Genomic DNA, 20,535 nt, shown 5'->3' with positions numbered 1-20,535 from the left:
GAAACTCTTCTTGGACAGATGTAATAGGACCCATTATCACCACACCAGAAATATAATAATTCATAATATGCTGAGAAGTGCGTTCTGGCTACTAGGTACGACATATATATATATATATATATATGTATATATATATATGTATATATGTATAATACATATATATATACATATATATATATTATATATAATATACATATATATAATATACATATATATATAATATACATATATATATATATATATATATATATAATATACATATATATATAATATACATATATATATATATATATATATTATATATATGTATATATATATATATATATATATATATATATATATATACATATATATAATATACATATGCATAATATACATATGCATAATATACATATATGTAATATATATATATATATATATATATATATATATATATATATATATATATATATATATATATATATATATATATATATATATATATATATATATATATAAAAATAAAATATAGCATTGAATCAAAACAAATGGCAGTGAAATAATGTAATAGTATGCAGGAAAATGTGTTACATTTGCTAAATCATATATAATTTTTATTTCAGGAACAATGGCAGATCCTCCCCAAGGAAATGTGAAAGTTGTTGGCTCTCCATGGGAGAACAGTTTACGACTTCCGACGTCTGTTCATCCCGATCATTATGACCTATATTTGTGTCCGAACTTATCAACAAAGGCGTTTTCTGGCAGAGTGACTATTCATATCACATCATCGGAGACTCGTAACTACTTCCTCGTTCATACGAAGTGGCTCAGCATTACCCAGACGCAAGTTGTCAGAGTAAAGGGAAAACAGATGCAGGTGAGATCACTTGATTTATCTCTACTGTGTGACAGCATCATGGATTAGTGGTGTTCAGGTCCCCACCCGGCAGTGTCCAGGTCCACACCCAGCAGTGTCAAGATCCGGGAGTTTTTCCACAGCTCTGCCTCTGTCAGAAGGTTGGCTGGTGACGCACTTCACTGTTTTGACCTTCTCTGCTCTTCACGTCTGGTGTTATTTTGGTTCGTCTTTATCACCATCTTTACGGTGAGCAGGTGGCTTCTTTGTTAGAGGAGGAACACAAGTGGAACAACATCAGACAGTATGAGAGTTTGTGGCACTCATTTCGACAGTTCCATTCCTTCTGGAATTGCTCTTCAGTTTCCAAGTGTGTGGTGCTCTCTTTCTTTCTTGACTTTTTCTTGATTGACATCTTATGCTGAATACTGTTATCTAGTATCATGCGGTACTGGTGGAGCCACTGCAGCTTGTGTTCGGCATTAATACTACCTCGGTGCCGATTCACAAGCTGTTTCGAGCCTTGTTTCACTTCCGGCCAGCTCACGAGTTTCCTGAACCAGCATGGTCTTTGGACGCATATCTTTTCTCTTCTTGTTTTACTGTGTCCCCTTTTGTCTATGATTCTTTCTCCAAGGTGGTGTTATGGTGTCTCTTGAGTCTGGTTGTCGGGTTGAGGAGCTTCATGTTCTCAGATGGCGCAGTTTGTCTTTTGCCCCTGGTGAGTATTTTGTTCCCTTGCAGCCAGCTCCTTTTCTGGCAACGAATGAGTCGGTTGGCTTCCAGAAGAGTCCTTTGGTTCTTGATGCTTGGTTAGTTCAGCCGGAGGTGCATCATGTGCTGTATCCAGCGATAGCTCTCTGCCGCCACCTTTGTGCCACCACTTCTGCTTTGGTGGATGCTTTGTGGGTTCACCATGTTTCCTTAGTTCCCTGTTTCAAGGCAGGTGTTTCTCAGGTTGTCCAGTGTTAAGTCTAGCCTGCCTGTGGTCAACCCTCGTGCCCATGGTATTCAGAAATATGCCGCTCTCATGGCTGAGTTTGCTAATATGTCCAGGACCAATATTAGTGTGTAGGGGTTTTGGTGGTGTAACAGGGTTCGGGACCAGGATTCATAAAGCACTTACGCAAGCACTTACAAACCTGTGCATCCTTTCCCAGTCTTTGGTGACTTTGTTTACAATTATTAAACAGTTTATGAGCTCCAATTGTAACCAAAGCCGTCAAAGATTGAGGAAAGATGTACACGTTCGTAAGTGCTTGCGTAACTGCTTTGAGAATCCGGGTCCTTGATGCCTGGTATTTAGTAAATGTTTAGTCCACTTATGGGTGTCAACCAACAAACTCACACTAAACATAGAAAAGACCTACTACATCTTATTTGGAAGCAAATCAACTAATGCAATTCAGCTTCAGATAGACAATGTTAACATTAGCAATAAAAATGATGGGAAGTTCCCTGGCCTGTACTTAGACAAGAGACTCAACTTCAGCACCCACATACAACACATAACTTAAAAGGTTTCTAAAATAGTTGGTATACTCTCTAAGATCAGATATTATGCACCCTACTCTGCTCTCCTCTCACTCTAATATGCACTTATCTATCCCTATCTTACTTATGGTATCTGTGCTTGGGGTTCAACCTCTGTAAACTACCTCAAGCCCATCATCACCCAGCAAAAATCTGCTATCAGGACAATAACAAATATCATAAAGGTTTGTTCAGTGTATGTAAGGTAGGCTGCTCCATTATTTACAACATCGAATATCATATTGTTGTTTTTCGGTGGTAGAATGGATTAATTTGATTTCCATTATTGTCAATGGGGAAATTCGTTTTGTATGACATCTGTTTCACATGACAATCACGGCGCCTGAATGGATTAAATTTGTTATTCGAGGTTCCACTGTGTGTGTGTGTAATTACCTAAGTGTAGTTACAGGATGAGAGCTACGCTCGTGGTGTCCCGTCTTCCCAGCACTCTTTGTCAAATAACGCTTTGAAACTACTGACGGTCTTGGCCTCCACCACCTTCTCACTTAACTTGTTCCAACCGTCTACCACTCTATTTGCGAAGGTGAATTTTCTTATATTTCTTCGGCATCTGTGTTTAGCTAGTTTAAATCTATGACCTCTTGTTCTTGAAGTTCCAGGTCTCAGGAAGTCTTCCCTGTCGATTTTATCAATTCCTGTTACTGTACTATTTTGTACATAGTGATCATATCACCTCTTTTTCTTGTCTTCTAGTTTTGGCATATTTAATGCTTCTAACCTCTCCTCGTAGCTCTTGCCCTTCAGTTCTGGGAGCCACTTAGTAGCATGTCTTTGCACCTTTTCCAGTTTGTTGATGTGCTTCTTAAAGATATGGGCACCACACAACAGCTGCATATTCTAGCTTTGGCCTAACAAAAGTCATGAACAATTTTTTTAGTATATCGCCATCCATGTATTTAAAAGCAATAATGAAGTTAGAAACCATAGCATAGGCTCCTTGCACAATATTCTTTATGTGGTCCTCAGGTGATAGTTTTCTATCTAGAACCACCCCTAGATCTCTTTCTTTATCAGAATTCTTTAAAGATTTCTCACATAATATATAGGTTGTGTGGGGTCTATGTTCTCCTATTCCACAGTCCATAACATGACATTTATTAACATTAAATTCCATTTGCCAAGTGGTGCTCCATATACTTATTTTGTCCAGGTCTTCTTGAAGGGCATGACAATCATCTAAATTTCTTATCCTTCCTATTATCTTAGCATCATCAGCAAACATGTTCATATAATTCTGTATACCAACTGGTAGATCATTTATGTAGACAATAAACATCACTGGTGCAAGAACTGAACCCTGTGGTACTCCACTTGTGACATTTCTCCATTCCGATACATTGCCTCTGATTACTGCCCTCATTTTTCTATCAGTCAGAAAATTTTTCATCCATGTTAGAAGCTTACCTGTCACCCTTCCAATATTTTCCAGTTTCCAGAGCAACCTCTTATGTGGAACTCTGTCGAAAGCCTTTTTTAGGTCCAGATAGATGCAGTCAACCCAACCATCTCTTTCCTGTAATATCTCTGTGGCTCAATCATAGAAACTGAGTAAATTCGATACACAGGATCTTCCAGATCGAAAACCATACTGTCTGTCTGATATTATATCATTTCTCTCCAGGTGTTCTACCCATTTAGTTTTGATTAGTTTTTCCAATACTTTCACTATTACACTTGTCAATGAAACAGATCTATAATTGAGGGGGTCTTCCCTGCTGCCACTTTTGTAGATTGGAACTATGTTAGCCTGTTTCCACACGTCTGCTACGATTCCTGTACACAGGGATGCCTGAAAGATCAGGTGAAGTGGAATGCTGAGCTCAGATGCACATTCTCTCAGAACCCATGGTGAAACGCCATCTGGGCCAGCTGCTTTGTTCTTACTGAGCTCCTTTAGCATGTTTTCCACTTCATCTCTAGACACCTCTATCCGCTCTATGTTGTTGTTGTTGTTGTTGTTGTGTGTGTGTATTATTAATTTTCTTTCTGATGGGGCTCCGATATCTTCTCTGTTGACGGGGCGCTAGGGTGGGGGGGGAAGGAGCGGCTTGCTCTGTTGTCTTCCAGCCTCTGGTGGCATCGGGCGGCTCCTACCCCCCTTTGGGGGGTTCAGGGCTGGCGGGGTGGGCTTCTTCCCCTGTGCTTTGTCATGTCATCTTGGTGTGTGTGCGCTTGGACGTGGTCGATCCGCCCCTTTCTTCTGGGGTTCCCGCCTGTTTCAATGTTGACACGGGACTTTGTGGATCTGCGATTCTTCTGGCCTTGTTCCATCTGCGCCCTGGTTTCTTTGCCTCTTCGGCTGACTGTGGTTTCCGGTCTGGCTTCTGTTGGGGCCCGGGTTCCTGTATGGTGTTCCTGGGCCTCTGGGTTACTTCTTGGCACATTTCTCTCCAGGGTTCTGGGACTGGCACAGTTGGTGGTGGAGCTTCAGGCTTGCCGCTTTTTTTTTCCCATCCCTAGTTTGTATTGGCACCTAGCTCATTATGCATCTTTACCGGATCTTGGTGACCTGTCTGCGTCTGTTCAGGATTCGGTTTTCTGGCCTACCTCGACGACTGGCTGGTGTGGGCTCCCAATCAGTCTGCTTGTCTGCTCCCCAGGGGTGTGGTACTTTCCTAGGGTTCCTGATGAACTGGTGGACATTCCATCTGGTTTCGTCCCAGCTTCGGACCTGGCTGGGTTTTGTTTGGTCCTCTTGGACAGCTTCTTGTCTCTCTCTCCGGAGGCGGTCTCTCCTTTGGCTGTTTCTGAGAGGGTTCCGGGTCACTCGGCGGTTGCTCGAGCAGTTGTGCGGGAGTCTGACCTTCGCCGTACTGGTCTACCCGCCGGGTTGGGTTTGGCTTCGGCGTCTGTTTTGGTTCCTTCGGAGGTGCCTCTTCCGCCTTACGATCGTTGGGTTCGTTCTCCGGGGGCCTTGTGTCGGTTGCTGTGTCGCCAGTTTCCTCTTTGGGGATTTCGGGGTGTAGTGCCTTGGCGCCTCCCAGAGCCTTCGCTCGATGTGTTCAGAGACGGGTCGTCTCTCGGCTGGGGCTTTGTGACTAATGCTCACCAGGCCGACCGGGGACGGTGGGGTCCGTCCTTCCATTGGGTTCACAGCACGGTTCGGGAGTTCACAGCGGTCTGGTTTGCGCTTTGGAGGGTTCGGATCACTCGGGGCTCTATTATCCGGCTCCATTTGGACTGTTCTCCGATGGTTCTTTGCCGGAACCACGGGGGTTCTCTTCGGTTTTGCCTCTTTGGGGTTGGTTCCTTCGAGTGGCTCATTTGCTCAATTCTCGGGGTTTGGCTCTCCGTGCGGTTCATGTCTGGGGAGTGTCCACCGTCCTGGCGGACGTCCTGTCTCGGTTCATTCTTATATTCACGGAATGGACGGTCAACGCTGACTTGTTTCGTTGGCTCTGCCGGACGTACGGACTCCCGGACATGGACGTCTTCATGTCGGCATGGTCTCGGCGTCTCCCATTCTATGTGGTGCCCTTTCCCGCTTGGGAGGCGTTTGCGGTGGATGCCTTTCGGTAGGACTGGTCAAGGTGAAGTTACCTGTACCGCTTTCCCCCCGGTCCAGCTGTTGCTTCAGGTTCTGGCTCGGTTGGAGTCTTTCCCAGGGAGAGGTGACCTCGTGGCCCTTTGGTGGCCGACCCAGCTTTGTTTTCTGGCACTGTTTGCTCGGTGTCCGAACCCGGGGCGTTTCCCGCGGCTCCGCCTCTTTCGGCAGGTCGGACCAGTCTGTATGTGGTTGGTTCAACCTTCTCCTCAGCTCTTCACGTCTGGTCTTTTTGACGCGGGTGTTTCACCATCTCTATGGTGATCAGGTGGCTTCCTTGATGGTGTCCCACCTGCGAGCTTCGTCTCAGCGACCGTATGCAGTTTCCTGGCGTTTCTTTTTGCCCTTTTCTTGCTCTTCGTAGGTTGTCTTCTCTTTCAGATTGGGTTGTCTTGTCCTTTCTTGGTTTTTTCAGGACTGTCATTTGATGCTCATTACTGTCGCCTCGTATCGTGCAGTGCTGGTGGAGCCGCTCCAGCTTGCGTTCGGGGCGGACATCACATCCGCCCCGTTCCATATGCTTTCTTGTGCTTGTTTCACCTCCGGCCTGCTCATGCGCTGCCTGAGCTGTCCTGGTCCTTGGTCAGGGTGCACTCTTATCTTTCCTTGGTTTATGGTGGCCCCTTTGGTTCAAGATTGTTTTTCCAAAGCCCTGTTTTTGTTGGCATTGGCCTCTAGGAGTCGGGTCGAGGAACTTCCTGCTCTCCTCTGGTGCAGGGGTTCCTGCTCTTTTGGTACTGGTGGTAGGTTTGTATGTTTGCAACGTTCTCCGTCTTTTCTGGCAAAGACCAAAATGGCTGCTTTCCGGAGGGGTCCTTGGGTCATTGATGTTTGGTTGGTTCGGCTAAGGGTGTATCAAGTGTTGTGTCCGGTTGTGGCTCTTTGTCGTTACCTGCGTGCCTCGGTTATGGTGACTGGGGGATGCGTTTTGGATTGATATGATTTCCCTTGTTGCCTGTTCCTGGGCTCGGGTCTCCTAAGTCGTCCGCGGGGTTCTTCAGTCTAGCCAGCCTGTGGTCTATCCTCGTGCCCGTGCTGTTCGGCTGTTTGCAGCTTTGGCTGCCGTATTTGGTAACATGTCTTGGGGCTCATATTCGTGCGCGTGGATTTGGAGGTCGCACAGGATCCTGGCCGCTCGTTATTTTGTGGGCGTGTCTGCTCCTGGGCGTTCTTGTGTTGCTTTGGGTCGCAGGTTGCAGCCTGTTGTCTTGACTTCGCGTTGCGGAGTTTGTGGCCGCCACCTCCTAGTTCAGCTCTCTCTTTTCCTTCTCTTTGGGTATGTAGCTCCAGGGAGCAGTAGGGGCTTCCCTCAAAAAACCAGCATTGAATGTAATGAAATGCCATTTTCTGGGTGAGCCCCTGAGGCTCCCTGGCAACCCTCCCTCCCACCGATCAGCGTTTTTTTCGTGTTGGTTGAAGCTTAGCTTCCGAACTGGAGTGCTATGCAGCCGGCGTGGTGAGGTCCGTGTGGATGAGCGGTATGGCAGTACAGTAGTGTGTTACGTTTGGTTGTTTGCTTGTTTCCTTGGGATTGTGGGGAGTGTCTACCTCTGTTCGGTTTTTGTTGTTATTTTCTTACCATGTGGGGTTTGTTTTCTTATGCCTACGTTTCTGGGTGCCTAACCCCGATCGATGGCTGATAAGGAAAACCCCCAACCACAGGAGGGTTTTCCAGGGCCATTGCTCCCTGAACCTCTCTGAAGGGGTCAGGTTCTGGCTCTGGTCCCTGTTAGGTCTGAACTCCATACCTTGAGGCTACCTTGAGGTGCTTCCGGGGCTTAGTGTCCCCGCGGCCCGGTCGTCGACCAGGCCTCCTGGTTGCTGGACTGATCAACCAGGCTGTTAGACGCGGCTGCTCGCAGCCTGACGTATGAGTCACAGCCTGGTTGATCAGGTATCCTTTGGAGGTGCTTATCCAGTTCTCTCTTGAACACTGTGAGGGGTTTGCCAGTTATGCCCCTTATGTGTAGTGGAAGCGTGTTGAACAGTCTCGGGCCTCTGATGTTGATAGAGTTCTCTCTCAGAGTACCTGTTGCACCTCTGCTTTTCAACGGGGGTATTCTGCACATCCTGCCATGTCTTCTGGTCTCATGTGGTGCTATTTCTGTGTGCAGGTTTGGGACCAGCCCCTCAATTATTTTCCACGTGTAAATTATTATGTATCTCTCCCGCCTGCGCTCAAGGGAGTACAGATTTAGGCTCTTTAGTCGGTCCCAGTAATTTAGATGTTTTACTGAGTGGATTCTAGCAGTAAAGGATCTCTGCACGCTCTCTAGGTCAGCAATTTCTCCAGCTTTGAAAGGGGCTGTCATTGTGCAGCAGTACTCCACTCTAGATAGCACAAGCGTTTTGAAAAGTATCATCATCGGTATAGCATCTCTAGTGTGAAAAGTTCTTGTTATCCAACCTGTCATTTTTCTTGCAGTTGTGACGGCTACTTTATTGTGTTCTTTAAAGGTAAGGTCTTCCGACATGAGTACACCCAGGTCCTTTACATTGCCTTTTCGTTCTATGTTATGATTTGCCTGCGTTTTGTACGTGGTTCCTGTTTTTATGTTTTCAATTTTTCCGTAGCGCATGAGCTGAAACTTATCCTCGTTGAATACCATATTATTTTCTGTAGCCCATAGAAAGACCTGATCAACATCTGATTGGAGGTTTGCCGTGTCCTCTATGTTGCCAACTCTCATGAAAATCCTAGTGTCATCTGCAAAGGATGATACAGTGCTATAGGTTGTGTTCTGGTCTATGTCCGATATGAGGATGAGAAAAAGTACTGGAGCAAGCACAGTACCCTGGGGGACTGAGCTCTTCACGGTTGATGGACTGTATTGTATTTTGTTGACTATTACACATTGGGTTCTGTCAGTCAGGAAATTGTAGATCCATCTGCCTATTTTCCCGGTAATTCCTTTTGAACGCATTTTATGTGCAATAACACCATGGTCACATTTATCAAAAGCTTTTGCGAAATCTGTAGCTAATGTCCCGGTCTAATATAAAGTATATTAGCCTGAGAAGCTCCAGGGAGCTTCCGGGGCTCACCCTGAAAATGGCGTTTCATTATATTCAATGCTGGCTTTTTCCTTTTTTCAATTCAATTTATGCTTTGATCTCAATTAGTTTTAAATTTTAGTCTAAGTGTTTTTCCCACACCTTGCCCGAAATGCTGTGCGTATTAGTGGCTTTAGGCATAGTATGTACTAGCTCTATCAAGAAATTCAACATTCTGTTTTGTAACTCATTTTAAATGTATGTACTTTTACCTGAATAAACTTTTTTTTTAATTATTATTAACTGCACATTTAAGGGGTTGAAATATCTTGTTTCTTGCATTGTTATTTTGTTTTCAGGATGTTCCCATTATTGAGGTATTTGAGTATAAGCCAAACGAGTTCTGGGTAATCAGAACTGATGATGTGGAGCCGGGAAGGTTCCAGATCACAACTACGTATACAGGATCTCTCCAGAAAGGCATTTTGGGATTTTATTATTCTGAATATACTGATGCAGAAGGAAATTCAAGGTTAGTAATCTTTATATAATTTAAGTGCTGGGTGATCTTTTTAAAAGTCAACAAATTAATTATCATAGAAGATATTGACAAATATCTAGCTTATAATAGATCCCGTTATGGTTTGGTTTTGAAGCATGTTCTCTTTAAGGTTTATGGAAGATTTGGAAAGCTATAATTTTGACTTAAAACCTACGGCACTTATGGATGAGTGTTATTTGGAGCGTAGCATCATGAAGTCATTTTTAGCCATTATAACATAATACCACTACGCCCTTGAGCCTTATATAGTGGCTTCCAAGAGTTGACTACCTATTTGATCAGTGTTCCTTTACTAGACTTAGGCTCAACTATCATATTATAATGCTTATTACTCTATCTGCCCTTCTACACGATCTGTGCCTCGTGCTTCAGATCACCCCACACCCATCCTCGTGCAACAAATTAGTCCCATCCACCCTCGTGCAACAAATTAGCCCCATCCACCCTCGTGCAACAAATTAGCCCCATCCACCCTCGTGCAACAAATTAGCCCCATCCACCCTCGTGCAACAAATTAGCCCCATCCACCCTCGTGCAACAAATTAGCCCCATCCACCCTCGTGCAACAAATTAGCCCCATCCACCCTCGTGCAACAAATTAGCCCCATCCACCCTCGTGCAACAAATTAGCCCCATCCACCCTCGTGCAACAAATTAGCCCCATCCACCCTCGTGCAACAAATTAGCCCCATCAACCCTCGTGCAACAAATTAGCCCCATCAACCCTCGTGCAACAAATCACCACCTGACTCTCGTACAACAAATCACTTCCACCCACACGCAACAAATCACCCCTTCTCCCATCCACTCTCGCACACCAAATCACCCACTCTTCCCATCCACACAGTACACCCATACAGACACACACACACACTCTTCATGTGTCATGTGTATTAAGGGTTCCAGTAGTACAGTCGGGTTCATTCTCGACCCACATTCCAAAATCCTGGTTCGAATCCTGGGCGAGACAGAAATGGTTAGGCGTCTCTGTCACCAAATGCGCCCTGTCCAACTAGCAAGGAATAGGTACCTGGGAGTTAGTTTGTTGTGGGGTTGCATCCTGGGAAGGGTCAGTATTTCCTCCCCAGGAAATACTGGGACCCTGGGAAGGCAAGAGAAAGATTTGTAAATAACAAAAATTCAGGATCGTGAAACTGAGGGTCACATGTATGGTTTAACCATCATCTTCAGCCGTGTTGTTGTGAGTCAGTGTTTGCTAACCTGCTATATGGTGTTGATGTTATCCTGTCCACATGAGCTTTTGGTTATCCTGTCCACATGAGCTTTTGGTTATCCTGTCCACATGAGCTTTTGGTTATCCTGTTCACATGAGCTTCTGGTGTTAGTGATGAGATTCTCTACTCCCAGGTCTTATTGTTTCTTGTAATTGCCTTCCCCTTATGGTAGTGTTAAATACAGGTCTCCTGTCTTCCTTACCTATTTTCATTACTTTGCACTTATTTGGATTGAATTCCAGCAACCATTTATCAGTCCACTCCTGAAGTTTGTCAAGGTCTTCTTCAGTTCTTACACTCCTCATTAACTTTGCATCATCTGCAAACACAGACATTTACGAGCTCACCCCCTCTGGGAGGTCATTTATATAAATTAAAAACAGCAATTGTCTTAGGATAGAGCCTTGTAGAATACCACTGTCCACTCCTCTCCATCCTGGCATATCCTCTCTGACTATGATCCATTGTTTCCTGCCTACCAAGAACTCTCATACCTAGTCCAGTGCCTTTCTTGTTATCCTCGTTTGTCTCTCCATCTTGTGTATCAGTTTTTTTGTGAGGAACTGTGTTGAAAGCTTCTTGCCAGGTCTAGGAAAATATGGTCTACCAATCCTTCCTTCTCTTGTCTTATTTTAGTGACTCCTTCATAGAATTCAGTAGAGTTTATTAAGCATGACTTTTACCCTCGGAAGCCATGTTGTGCACTATGAGAATAACAATAATTCTATTTGTTGTGAACGAAGCCTGTGTATATACTGTACAGTATATACTTGTGGCTTGTATTGAAGTTCTTCCCAATGTTGAACTACTGACCCTCCACAGAAAGCAACCCACAACAGTTTCCTAATACCCCAGGTAATTATTTGATGCTAAAGGAACAGAAGAATTAAGTGAAAGAAAAGGTGCCCAACCATTTCTGTCACATCGAGGAATCGAACCCAAGATTTCTGATTGCGAGTCAAGAATGTACTACGAGACCCTGGTATACCTAGGAACAAATTTTTGGAGTACAGTAGTATGTGAAATCAAACTTGCATTTGAAACAATCCAGGAATCAATGTTTACTACGTTACCTGGTAATCTGTTCCACAAATCAACAACCCTGTTTCCAAACTTGTACTTATCCAGGTCTTTCCTAAGTCTATACTTATCCAATTTATATCCATTGTATCATGTTCTATTGTATGTTGATAAATTTAAAATCCTATTTATAAATTTTATAAATTTAAAATCCCCCTTTCTTATACACTTTCATGCGTTTATATACTTCCAGAAGGCTATTTCATCCACACTCACTTTTAATTTCATTCTTATGTTCTTATACAGTACTTTATTCGTGTCATTTCTATTTTTAGTAATTTCTTAACATTGGTTATTGCACGAGTTGGGCACTATTTGTGTTTTTATGAATATTTCTTGATACAGTGTTGAGGAAATACTGAGGCCATGTGATGGGATCAAACCCACATCCCTGGACTCACTAGGAATGTGATGAGCTCAAGAGTATGTCAACTAGAAGTACTATCGCGCTTACTTGGAGTCTGTTAGTACTTCTGAGAGAGATACTGTTGAGCTTGCCATTGTCCAGTAGGTGTAGTGGGGTGTCTGGGGAGCCACCAAGAATGCATGTTCAATCCCATTGCAGGGCCCCAACCTTCTCACAGATACATAATATTATTGTGAATTCATTGTGCATAATGCAGTATTATTTGAATTGAACATAGGATAGGGAAATTCTTCCATGGTGTGTCGTGACAGAGAAACATGTGTTATGATGACCAAATCACACGCCAGAAGATGAGGAGGCGACGATGTTTCAGTCTGTCCTGAACCATTATCAAGTTGATTGTGATGGTTCAGGATGGACTGAAATGTTGTTGTCTCTTCATCTTCTGGTGTATGGTTTGGTCATCATATCTTCAGCCACGTTAATGTGACTCATCATCTATTGTGATGATTGATGAGGCTTTTGATACTCAACCACCAAACTTTCTTTCTAAATTACATTATTATGGAGTCAGAGGTCACGCCCTGCAATACCTTCAATCTTACCTTGCTGACAGGCTCCAGTATGTTTCTGTGAATAATTCCACTTCTCCCACCCTACCCATCAACATTGGTGTTCCACAGGGCAGCATACTTGGCCTTCTCCTCTTTCTCATCTACATTAATGACCTTCCAAATGCCTCAAAATACCTCAAACCAATCTTATTTGCTGATGACACAACGTTCATTTTCTCCAGTCCTGACCCCATTGCTCTAAATGTCACTGTGAATACTGAACTAAATAAAGTCCATCTTTGGGTAACTGCCAACAAACTCACCCTCAACATTGACAAAACTTTCTATATTTTGTTGGGTAATAAATCCTCAACTGAAATTAATCTAAGAATAAACAATATCCAAATTAGTAACAAAGTTGATGGTAAATTCCTTGGTGTCCTCATCGATAACAAGCTGAATTTCCAGGGACACATTCTAAATATAGCAAAAAAAGTTTCTAAAACTGTTGGTATTCTTTCTAAGATCAGATATTTTGTACCTCGCCATGCCCTGGTGATGCTCTATTACTCTCTCCTCTATCCTTCTCTCAACTATGGTATTTGTGCTTGGGGTTCTACTACCCAAAATCATTTACGTCCTCTAATTACTTAACACAAAGCTGCTATTAGAACAATATCTAACTCTGGCCCCAGACGTCACTCAGTACCCTTACTCAAATCTCTGAAAAATTTTAGATATTAGGTCACTGCACATCCTCTCATGTGTACTCTATATATTTAAAACTCTGAACTGTAATGTCAATCAAGGCCTTAAAAGCTTCTTAGAAGGTTGTAACAGAACCCATGGGCACCACACCAGAAACAAATTCCTATTTGATATTCCAAGAGATATTCCACTTAATCAAACTAGAAATGCTCTACAAATCAAGGGACCCAGAATGTGGAATGACCTTCCCAACCATGTTAAAGGCTGTACCTCTCTCAACCAGTTTAAGATAAAAACTAAGTACTACCTAATTAACTCCATGTAACTTACCTTACCCTTAAATGTCAACCCATGTCTTGCTACTTAAAATAATGCTGTTTGTTGATCCCCTTTTTTTTTTTTTTTAACACAATCTATACTTTAAGCTCAATTACCATTAAGTTTTAGTCTAAGTGTTACTCCCCCACCTTGCCCGAAACGCTATGCATACTAGTGGCTTTAGGTATTGTATGTACTAGCTCTGTCTTTAAATCCAACATTATGTTTGTAACTCATCATCTATGTACAGTATGTACTTATCCTGAATAAAAATTTGAATTTGAATCTTCAAACATGTGTTATGGTTGTTTATGATCATTCAGTTTCTATGTTTAAGATAAGTCATGTCAAAGGCAAGGAAAGTGCAGGTATGGTACCTAACCGTCGTAAATGTCCCTTTCTTCTCAGGGGTTTAGCCACAACAAAGTTTGAGCCAACATACGCACGTCGTGCTTTTCCGTGCCTTGACGAGCCCAGCTTCAAATCTACCTACAACATCACCATTGTCCGACCATCAGAGGGATATATTGCTCTCTCAAACATGCCAGTTATGGTAAGATTAAAATCACCTTCATGTATATTGTAGTCACACACAATGGGTTCGTGTACATTTAACAGGATATCAAATACTATACAGTACAAAGCCTTTCAAAATATGCACTGTACAGCATTATTTGTCTGCTCAATATTTGCCATTAGCAATGGGTGTTTACCTGCTTTGTGTGTTTGGGGTGAGCAAATGATTGTATAATATATGCATGCATGTATAAGTCGAGTCAAAGAATTTTCTGGGAGGAGCCCTTTAGTGGTTCCCTGAACCATCTCGCTGAAATGGCTTCCCACTATTGGACGAGGTCAACCCATGTGAGTCCTGTTTGGCCTACCAGAAACCAGAGTGAGAACCTTGCCCCCTCATAGAGGCTTATGGAGCTGATATCTGGTCTGCTGTATGTGTCTGGAATTTCAGACACTGGTTTATCACCATTTACGTGGTGAGCAGGTGGTTGGGTTGTTGGTGTCCCACCTGCATCTCTTTCATGTGTCATTAAGATTTTTATTGGCATTTGTTTTGCCTCTTTCTACCCCATTGTCATCTGTGTCTATTCCAGTGGTTCTGTTCCTTTTGTATGGATTTTTTGTCATGGTTGTTTTTGGAACAGGATGTCATGCCTAATACTGTTAGCTTATAGTTTGGAAATGGCAGAGCTGCTGTTTCTTGTGTTTGGTGTCAATATGGGTCTGGTGTCATACTGCAAGTTGTCTAGGGTTTTCTTTCACCTCTGGCTAGCTTATGCTTCTCCTGAGCCATCTTAGTCTCTCAGCATGGTTTTGGCTTTTCTTTCATCTCCTCAGTTTATGGTTGCCCGTTTGGTTAGAGAATATTTCTCAGTGTTGTTTTTGTTAGCTCTTGCCTCCGGCTGCAGCATTGGGGAGCTTCATGCTACTCTCTAGAGGCCAAAACAAGTGAACCACTTCCACTTGTTTTAATTTTTGGTAGAGTCTTTTTGGCTGTTTGGATGCTTAATTTTCTGTGAACTTTGCAGTTGTCTGTAAAGCTTAGCCGATTTTCTGGATGCTCTCCCGGTAAGGGTTACGATAATAGTCTCCTACTCTTTGCACATCTTTGAGGAGGCTAAGTTGTGGCTCTGGTCCCTGGTAGGTTAAAAATGACTCCTGCTACTGATGTAACATAGTAGTGGGGAGCCATATCGGTCAGATAGCTTCAAGGAGACACTTGGGGCTCTGCCAGAAATAGCCGTTTCATTACATTGAAAGTGGTTTTTCTGTGCTGTCCATCTCGGTTTTTATGAATTTCTTTGTTCTCATGGTATCATTTATTATCCCATTAAGATAGCTTTTAAAAAGCAGAGGCTTTACTGTTAACTAAAATTTGTTATTATTTGGAAAGTAGTTATCACAATATACAGTGTGTAGATACAATAGTTCTCATTTATATTGCAAGTTGTTATGCAAGCAATGACAAGTTACCCAATATTTGAGATACTGTCTATGCTTGGTAATCCAAATCATGTGCAGCCTACCTCAATTTGAGTTGTGCAAACGTTTGAGTTAGCCAAGAATGTCTGAAAATTACCCACAACCTGGTTACTTCTGGCATTTGCCAGCACATTTCCATTATGTACCTGGTTTCTCAGTGCACGTGTATCATTTATCTGGTTACTCAGCGCATTTTACCAGTGAATGATGAACACAAATTTTATTTGGATTACCAGAATTTAGATGATTGCCAATCCCATACAGAACTGTACACTGTTTTTGTGAAGCAATGATTTATTTCCACTATTGTCAAATTAATTTATTTAATTTGCATATAAATCAACCCATACATATGAAGTGAAAGTGACGTCACTTTCATTTCATGTGTACTCACCTATTTGTACTCAACTATTTGTGCTTGCAGGGGTTGAGCTCTGGCTCTTTCGTCCCGCCTCTCGACTGTCAATCAACTGGTGTACAGGTTCCCGAGCCTACTGGGCTCTATTATATCTACATTTGAAACTGTGTATGGAATCTGCCTCCACCACATCATTTCCTAATGATGTGGTGAATTGATGTATATACATCAATTCCATTTGTCAACCACTCTGACACTAAAAAAGTTCTTTCTAATATCTCTGTGGCTCATTTGGGCACTCAATTTCCACCTGTCTCCTAGTGCATGTCCCCTTTGTGTTAAATAGAATGTCCTTATCTTCCCTATCAATTCCTTTGAGAATCTTGTATGTGGTGATTGTCTTCCAGCGACGTGAGGTTTAACTCCTGTAGTCTCTCCTCGTAGCTCATACCTCTCAGCTCTCAGTGTATGTGTGTGTGTGCATAATTACCTAAGTGTAGTTACAGGATGAGAGCTACTCTCGTGGTGTCCCATCTTCCCAGCACTCTTTGTCATATAACGCTTTGAAACTACTGACGGTCTTGGCCTCCACCACCTTCTCACCTAACTTGTTCCAACCGTCTACCACTCTGTTTGCGAAAGTGAATTTTCTTATATTTCTTCGGCATCTGTGTTTAACTAGTTTAAATCTATGACCTTTTGTTATTGAAGTTCCAGGTCTCAGGAAATCTTCCCTGTCGATTTTATCAATTCCTGTTACTATTTTGTATGTAGTGATCATATCGCCTCTTTTTCTTCTGTCTTCTAGTTTTGGCATATTTAAAGCCTCTATCCTCTTCTCGTAGCTCTTGCCCTTCAGTTCTGGGAGCCACTTAGTAGCATGTCTTTGCACCTTTTCCAGTTTGTTGATGTGCTTCTTAAGATATGGGCACCACACAACCACTGCATATTCTAGCTTTGGCCTAACAAAAGTCGTGAACAATTTCTTTGGTATTTCGCCATCCATGTATTTAAAAGCAATTCTGAAGTTAGAAAGCATGGCATAGGCTCCTCGCATAACGTTCTTTATGTGGTCCTCAGGGGTTTTCTATCTAGAACCACCCATAGATCTCTTTCTTTATCAGAATTCTTTAAGGATTTCTCACATAATTTGTAGGTTGTGTGGGGTCTATGTTCACCTATTCCACATTCCATAACATGGCATTTATTAACATTAAATTCCATTTGCCAAGTGGTGCTCCATATACTTATTTTGTCCAAGTCATCTTGAAGGGCATGACAATCATCTAATTTTCTTATCCTTCCTATTTTCTTAGCATCATCAGCAAACATGTTCATATAGTTCTGTATACCAACTGGTAGATCATTTATGTAGACAATAAACATCACTGGTGCAAGAACTGAACCCTGTGGTACTCCACTTGGGACATTTCTCCAGACCAATACATTGCCTCAGAAAAATGAGGGCAGTAATCAATCAGTCAGAAAATTTTTCATCCATGTTAGAAGCTTACCTGTCACCCCTCCAATATTTTCCAGTTTCCAGAACAACTTCTTATGTGGAACTCTGTCGAAAGCCTTTTTTAGGTCCAGATAGATGCAGTCAACCCAACCATCTCTTTCATGTAATATCTCTGTGGCTCGATCATAGAAACTGAGTAAATTTGATACACAGGATCTTCCAGATCGAAAACCATACTGTCTGTCTGATATTATATCATTTCTCTCCAGGTGTTCTACCCATTTAGTTTTGATTAGTTTTTCCAATACTTTCACTATTACACTTGTCAATGATACAGGTCTATAATTGAGGGGGGTCTTCCCTGTTGCCACTTTTGTAGATTGGAACTATGTTAGCCTGTTTCCACACGTCTGCTATGATTCCTGTACACAGGGATGCCTGAAAGATCTGGTGAAGTGGAATGCTGCGCTCAGATGCACATTCTCTCAGAACCCATGGTGATACTCCATCTGGGCCAACCGCTTTGTTCTTACCGAGCTCCTTTAGCATATTTTCCACTTCATCTCTAGACACCTCTATCCGCTCTATGTTGTTCTCTGGAATTCTTATTGTGTCTGGTTCTCTGAAGATTTCATTTTGTACAAACACACTTTGGAACTTTTCATTTAATGTTTCACACATTTCCTTTTCATATTCCGTGAATCTGTTTCCCATTTTCAACCTCTGGATATTATCCTTTACTTGCAATTTGTTGTTTATGAATTTGTAGAATAGGCCCGGTTCTGTTTTACATTTATCCGCTCTCCCTTTTTCAAAATTTCTTTCTGCCTCTCTCCTTACTGCCGTGTAGTTGTTTCTCGCATCTTTGTATCGCTGGTATGTTTGGGGGTTTGGCCTCTTCCTATACTGATTCCATTTTTGTGTTGTGACGGTAACGCGTTGGTGTTCGGCTGTTTAAGGCTAGGGGTATGGCCTCGTCACATAGTTATAAAAAAAAATAGAAAAACTGGAACTTCGTCTGTGGTAAGGTAAGGAGAAGACACACAAAACACAAGTAAACTTTAACAATGAAATTTTAATTACGTTAAATAAATCAAAACATGAAAAAATGGACAAACAAATTCTTATAATAAAATCAATCAATCAAAATAATAAGAATAATTAAATGACACAATGAAAAGTTACGTTAAGATAAAATAACAAGAAGTGCAACACAAAATAAAGGGAAGGTGCTGGAATATTGGCTTTAAGCTACCACCTCTCTCAGTACACGCTAACGTCTAGCCGGGAGGAGTGGTAACCACGAAAGCACTGAACATTCTGAGGTCTGAGGTCGTGGCGACCCCAGACATCAAGTAGTATGGGGGGGGGTGGAGTGCAGTTGCAGCCAGACCGGCGACCAATCAGCGGAGCCGGTAGCGATCAACAGGTAGTTTGGCGGTTTGAGTCCGAACAGGTGTCTGGCTGCATACGTTTTGCGCTCTGGCAAACCTTGCGGGTGTTGTTGTCGTTGTTGGACATTTCTTCCATAGTAGTTTTATATAATTTCAACGACGTGATTGTGGAGGGAAGAGCAGGCTCAATCTCTTGAAGGAGATTATCGTCACAACTCTCCCCCGAAGCCTGCGGTTCTGGAAGAAGTACGTCGTTATGTGGTGGAGTAATGGATGGAGTCGCTTCTACTTCATAAACTCTGGAGAGGGCATCGGCTATGGTGTTGTCAGAACCCTTGATATAGCGGATCTCCAGGTTGAAGTCTTGTAAATACAGAGCCCATCGTAGAAGACGCTGGTTGGTGAATTGGGCTTGATGTAGGAAGCGGAGAGGGTTGTGGTCTGAGAAGATGGTGGTAGACCTGGCGCCTTGTAGGTACGGAGCGAAGTGTTGGAGGTTCAGGACGATGGATAGTAGCTCCTTTTCAATAGTGCTGTAGTTCCTCTGGTGTGGTTTCAGTTTGTAGCTGTAGTAGCTGACAGGTAGAACCTCCTCGCCTCGTTGTTGCATCAGGACACCACCAACGCCGGTACCACTGGCGTCGACATGAAGGACGAAAGGCTTGGTGATATCTGGAGAGGCGAGAATGGGGTTAGAACAGAGGAGGAATTTGAGTTGTTCGAAAGCAACGGTTTGCTGTATGGTCCAATTATACCGTTGCTTGGGACTGGTTAATAGAATTAGAGGTGTGGCGACTGTACTGAAATTCCTCACAAACCTACGGTAGTAAGAGGCAAGACCAAGGAAGCGCAGGAGCTGCTTCCTGGTGGTAGGCTGTGGATACTGTTGGATGGCTTGAGTGTGTGAGTCTAACGGAGCTATGCTGCCACTCCCAATAACATGACCCAGATAACGCACTTTACCTTTCGCGAAAGTGGACTTGCCCAGGTTGATGGTGAGGCCGGCTGTCAGGAGCTTGGAGAACAGACGTCGCAGCTGGAGCAGATGTTCACTCCAGGAGTTGGAGGCTACGACGATATCGTCCAGGTAGGCGTATGTGTTATCCAAGCCCTGGATGACACGGTTGACAGCTCTTTGAAAGGTGGCCGGGGCATTACATAGTCCGAAAGGAAGGCGTTCATATCTGAAAAGTCCAAAAGGAGTGATGAAGGCAGATATCTCTTTAGCGCGCTCCGTTAGACACACTTGATAGTACCCCTTAAGCAAGTCCACTTGGGACAAGTACTGGGCACTACCAATGGCATCAAGGATGTCATCTATCCTTGGCAAGGGGTAAGCATCCTTGACAGTGACAGAGTTCAGTTTACGATAGTCAGTGCACAACCGCACCTTACCTTGGGGTTTGGGCACCAAGATACAAGGTGAGGCCCAGGGGGACTCACAAGGTGTAGCCAGTCCATGATCCAAGAGGTATTGCACCTCAGCACGCATGACTTCCTTCTTGCTCGGGCTGATTCGGTAGAAGGGTTGACGAATCGGCCGGGTGTCGGGGAGCAGTTGGATGT

At 43.1% G+C, this 20,535-nt stretch overlaps 1 protein-coding gene across 1 annotated transcript in view; it reads left to right on the top strand.

Annotated features, from left to right (window-relative positions):
- LOC123770532 (glutamyl aminopeptidase) overlaps positions 1-20,535 on the top strand; it is a 140,271-nt gene that overhangs the window by 8,359 nt on the left and 111,377 nt on the right. Inside the window, exons 2-4 of the mRNA XM_069324492.1 lie at positions 603-859; positions 9,293-9,465; positions 14,166-14,310. Of these exons, the coding sequence (XP_069180593.1) occupies positions 603-859; positions 9,293-9,465; positions 14,166-14,310 (575 nt within the window). The remainder of the gene's footprint in view (positions 1-602; positions 860-9,292; positions 9,466-14,165; positions 14,311-20,535) is intronic.

This window comes from Procambarus clarkii, chromosome 14 (genome assembly GCF_040958095.1).
Source record: "Procambarus clarkii isolate CNS0578487 chromosome 14, FALCON_Pclarkii_2.0, whole genome shotgun sequence".
Classification (NCBI taxonomy): Eukaryota; Metazoa; Arthropoda; class Malacostraca; order Decapoda; family Cambaridae; genus Procambarus; species Procambarus clarkii.
The sequence above is the reverse complement of the archived record's forward strand: the minus strand, read 5'-3'. Positions and strand labels throughout refer to the sequence as shown.